The sequence below is a fragment of the Mus pahari genome, unplaced genomic scaffold, assembly GCF_900095145.1.
Source record: "Mus pahari unplaced genomic scaffold, PAHARI_EIJ_v1.1 scaffold_15278_1, whole genome shotgun sequence".
NCBI lineage: Eukaryota > Metazoa > Chordata > Mammalia > Rodentia > Muridae > Mus > Mus pahari.
Window position 1 is genome coordinate 1 of NW_018392905.1, and position 3,871 is coordinate 3,871.

The 3,871-nt window shown below is 45.1% G+C and overlaps 1 protein-coding gene across 1 annotated transcript; it reads left to right on the forward strand.

The window, feature by feature from the left end:
• The first annotated feature begins 6 nt into the window (after positions 1-6).
• On the forward strand, positions 7-3,650 carry LOC115063339 (cytochrome P450 2A12-like). The gene is made up of 5 exons (XM_029534715.1): positions 7-166; positions 454-616; positions 1,637-1,786; positions 2,004-2,164; positions 3,417-3,650. Exons 1-5 carry the CDS (start codon positions 23-25, stop codon positions 3,648-3,650), a joined length of 852 nt encoding a protein of 283 aa, XP_029390575.1. The 5' UTR covers positions 7-22.
• The last annotated feature ends 221 nt before the right edge of the window (positions 3,651-3,871 follow it).

Consider the following 3,871-nt stretch of genomic DNA (forward strand, 5'->3'; position numbering starts at 1 on the left):
AGGGCTGCTCCTGGTAGCCATAATGGCCTACCTGAGTGTCATGGTCTTGGTGTCTGTCTGGCAGCAGAAAATCAGGGGGAAGTTGCCCCCAGGACCCACTCCTTTGCCTTTCATTGGAAATTACCTGCAACTGAATAGAAAAGATGTCTACAGCTCCATCACACAGGTATCACTGGATGAGGGGGTGGATGGGACATGGGACACAGACAAAAGTCTGTGTGATTTCAGATATTTTGTGGCAGAAAATTCACAGAATAATCCCAAGTCTTTTATTAGTGGGGTTTAGAAGGCTGTGGAGCTATTTCAAATCTTTGGTTTGTTTTTTGTTGACTTGTTTGTTTGTTTGTTCATTTTTCAAGCATTTGTTTGTAGGATATCACATAATCTGAACTCTATGTACTGGTCCAGTTAAGTGAATAAGTCCTCTAACAGCCCCCATTTACCCCACATCAGCTCCAAGAGCACTATGGCCCCGTGTTCACCGTCTACCTTGGGCCTCGCCGGGTTGTGGTGCTTTACGGATACGATGCAGTCAAAGAGGCTTTGGTAGACCAAGCTGAGGAGTTCAGTGGACGAGGCGAACAGGCCACCTTTAATACACTCTTCAAAGGCTATGGTGAGGACGATCTGAAATCTGTGATTATAGACAGACTTTTGCTACTTTGTGGGTCCTTCTTTCTTCCACCCTTCACCCTCTTCTTTGACCCTTTTAACCTCCTAACACTAGGTAGGAAAGAAAAAGAAAGAGAGGCGAAAGGGAACAAAATTATTGTTAGACTACTTCCTGCTGATTAGGAGTGATGAGTTCCTTGGGGCAAGTTTGATCTTCACAGTCAGGATATCTAATTTCTTCTTGCTGTTGTTTCTTTACATAAGACTGCTTTAAAAAAAACCACAACCAACAGCAACCAGCCAACAATCAAAACCCACCTCTTAGGGTCCTAGCATTTATATAACCTCTGAGGAGTCCCCAGAACTCTAAGTGCTTCCTCCCTTCTGCTTGTTCTTCTTCCATGCCTTCCACAGAGGCTCCTGGGTCCCATTCTCCTTCCTCAAAGTCTCTAGCCCAGTAAACCTAAACCCCACCTATGTCTCTTCCCCTAACTATTGGCTGCTGGCATCTTTATTTACCAATCAGAATTAACTAGGGGCAGAGACCCTCAGGCTAAGTGCAGACTCTGAATCTTAGAGACCAGCACTTAGCATTATCATAAACAGTAAAAGACAAAACATCAACACGTTTTGTAGGCAATCCTTGCTTTAATAGGGATTTGCTGTTTTCAGAAAATGCTAGATATTGGTTGATTTAGCCATTTCAGGGACCCAGAGCAGCTAACCAGCATCAAGAGGCATGATGGAATTGGTCCAGCTAAAATAATGAGGACTAGTCTCTCTGCCTTCTGAGTCTCTCTGCTTCTGTTTGTAACTCTCTGTTTCCTTGCCTGGCTGACTTGTTCCAACTTTCTTATTCTGAGTGTGTCTAATGCAGGGTCTGTGTTTGTATATTCTGTGTTCTTTCCATCTCTATCCATCTTTGTCTCTCTTGTTTTCTCTTAGAAGCCTTTTCCAGCGTGGACCTGGTTCTTCCTCAGCCTCAGTCTACTTCTCTCCAACCCTCATGTTCTTATCTTTACAGGTGTGGCATTCAGCAATGGGGAACGGACCAAACAACTCAGACGCTTCTCCATAGCCACACTGAGAGATTTTGGTGTGGGCAAGCGTGGTGTGGAGGAGCGCATCCAGGAGGAGGCAGGCTGTTTGATCAAGATGTTGCAGGGCACTTGTGGTAAGCAAGAGACCCTTAAGTGTTTGGGCAAGAAAGGGAACATCCCCGGCACCAAGAGCCTATGGGTTGTGGAGAAGGAAGGTGCGGAAGACCACCTACCAAACCATCCCTGAAATCTGGGGCTGAGAGTTTGGTGCCTCACTCCAATGCCCATACCATCTGCTAACTCTTCTCCCTCATAATCCCAATGTCTTTCCAACAATGTCACCCAACTCAGGAGCCCCCATTGACCCCACCATCTACCTGAGCAAAACAGTCTCCAATGTCATTAGCTCCATTGTCTTTGGGAACCGCTTCAACTACGAGGACAAAGAGTTCCTGTCACTGCTGCAGATGATGGATCAAATGAACCGATTTGCAGCTTCACCCACAGGGCAGGTAACAGACTCCAGCTCTGCCAATTGCCCTTGCAGTGTCCCACATTGGCCATATCCACAAAAGGCAAGGACCAACCCTATTCTCATCCCCACAAACATAAGCTTCCCTCAAAACCAGCCTTTACCCTCAGACAAGTTAACCTTTACATCAGAACCCACGGGCGCTTTCCAGTACTCAGAACCTAATGACATCTGGATACCTCAAATAGCCTGAGAACAAAGCCCTCTACTTGACTCTCATTTCTGTGCAGGTTTCCTCAGCTTAGTCTCTAACAAATCTTCTGTATGGTCCTCCTGAAAGTTGAGACACCTGCCCATGGGAAACAAGTGACCACCTCAGGCCCCCTCTTCCATACCTGAATACCTACCTGGCTCAGCAAAACCAAGGCCAGAAAAGTTATTCAGCTCATACACGCTGCTCTCCCAAAATATCTCACTGGCACAGTGGCACAAGAGTCATCTGCTTGTCCCATGTCAATTTAGGAATGAGTAGACAGGCACCTCAACCAAGGAAACCAAACGCAGACCTTGGGACAGACTGTTTTCCCAAACAAAGATATGAGTGTCTCCCAGCCACACACAGCCTACATCAAAACAATGTCTGACAGGTGTGTCCCACACCTTACATCATGAACCATCCCACGCTGAAGTTCTGACTATGTAGAAAACAGATTCTAATCTCAAACAAGTATCAAGACAACTAAACTTAGCCCTCCCGGATGCCTGAACATCTAGAACTTGAGTCACTGTGACACTCTGTCCTGAATGCTAGAAGCCTGGAGTAATGGTCTGATCCAAAAATCAGTTAAATAGTTGAATGTCTACTAGTATCCCCTTTTGAGTCACCTCATCGGGATTGTAGGACAATGACCTTCATTCTTTAAATCGCTTCAGCAACAGGTCAGTGGTTTAAGTGCATGCACTTCTCATCCTGAGGTTCTGAGTTCAGTTCCCAGTACCTATGACATTTCACAGCTCTAGGAAATCTGACTTCAGACACCTGTATTCATGCACACACACATAATTAAAAGTAAAATAATGATAATAATAATAATAATAATAATAATAATAAATAACAGCAACAAAATGAATATAAAGAGTTCTTTAAAGAATAAAGTAGAGTTGCTGTTTATTGCAATCCAGCCTCACATAAATACATTAGCACATGGATGGATGCCTTGAGACAAGTCCCACTCCCACTGGGTGTTGCCACTGACAAGTCTCATTACCATCTTTTCTCCTCCCACCCCCAGCTCTATGACATGTTCCATTCAGTGATGAAGTACCTGCCCGGACCACAGCAACAGATCATCAAGGATACTCAGAAACTGGAAGCCTTCATGATACAGAAAGTGAAGCAGAGTCACAGTACCCTGGACCCCAATTCCCCACGGCACTTCATTGACTCCTTTCTCATCCACATGCAAAAGGTGATCCCAACATCTGGGGACGGACATCTAAACCAGAGCAGCTGGAAATCACCCTAGAAAAGAAGGAACAGAGGCCCATTAAGTCCCCATGATGTTCCTCGCAGACCTGATCATATTTAAACATCACTCTTCCATCTGTTAAGCCTTCCTTATGCAAGCCAGGGTATGGGCAAGCAAATTACCATGCCAACCAATATTCCAGTGTTCCCCTATGAGACACTGTTCTCAGTGCATCCTGCTATTCACTTACTTAGCATGCACTGAAGCTATGGTTTAAG

Bases quoted from the DNA above. Each gene is read 5' to 3' on its own strand.
- LOC115063339 (XM_029534715.1), top strand. From the start codon at position 23: ATGGCCTACCTGAGTGTCATGGTCTTGGTGTCTGTCTGGCAGCAGAAA. The intron at 617-1,636 runs GTGAGGACGATC...TTATCTTTACAG, and splicing joins TACACTCTTCAAAGGCTATG to GTGTGGCATTCAGCAATGGG. The intron at 2,165-3,416 runs GTAACAGACTCC...TCCCACCCCCAG, and splicing joins CAGCTTCACCCACAGGGCAG to CTCTATGACATGTTCCATTC.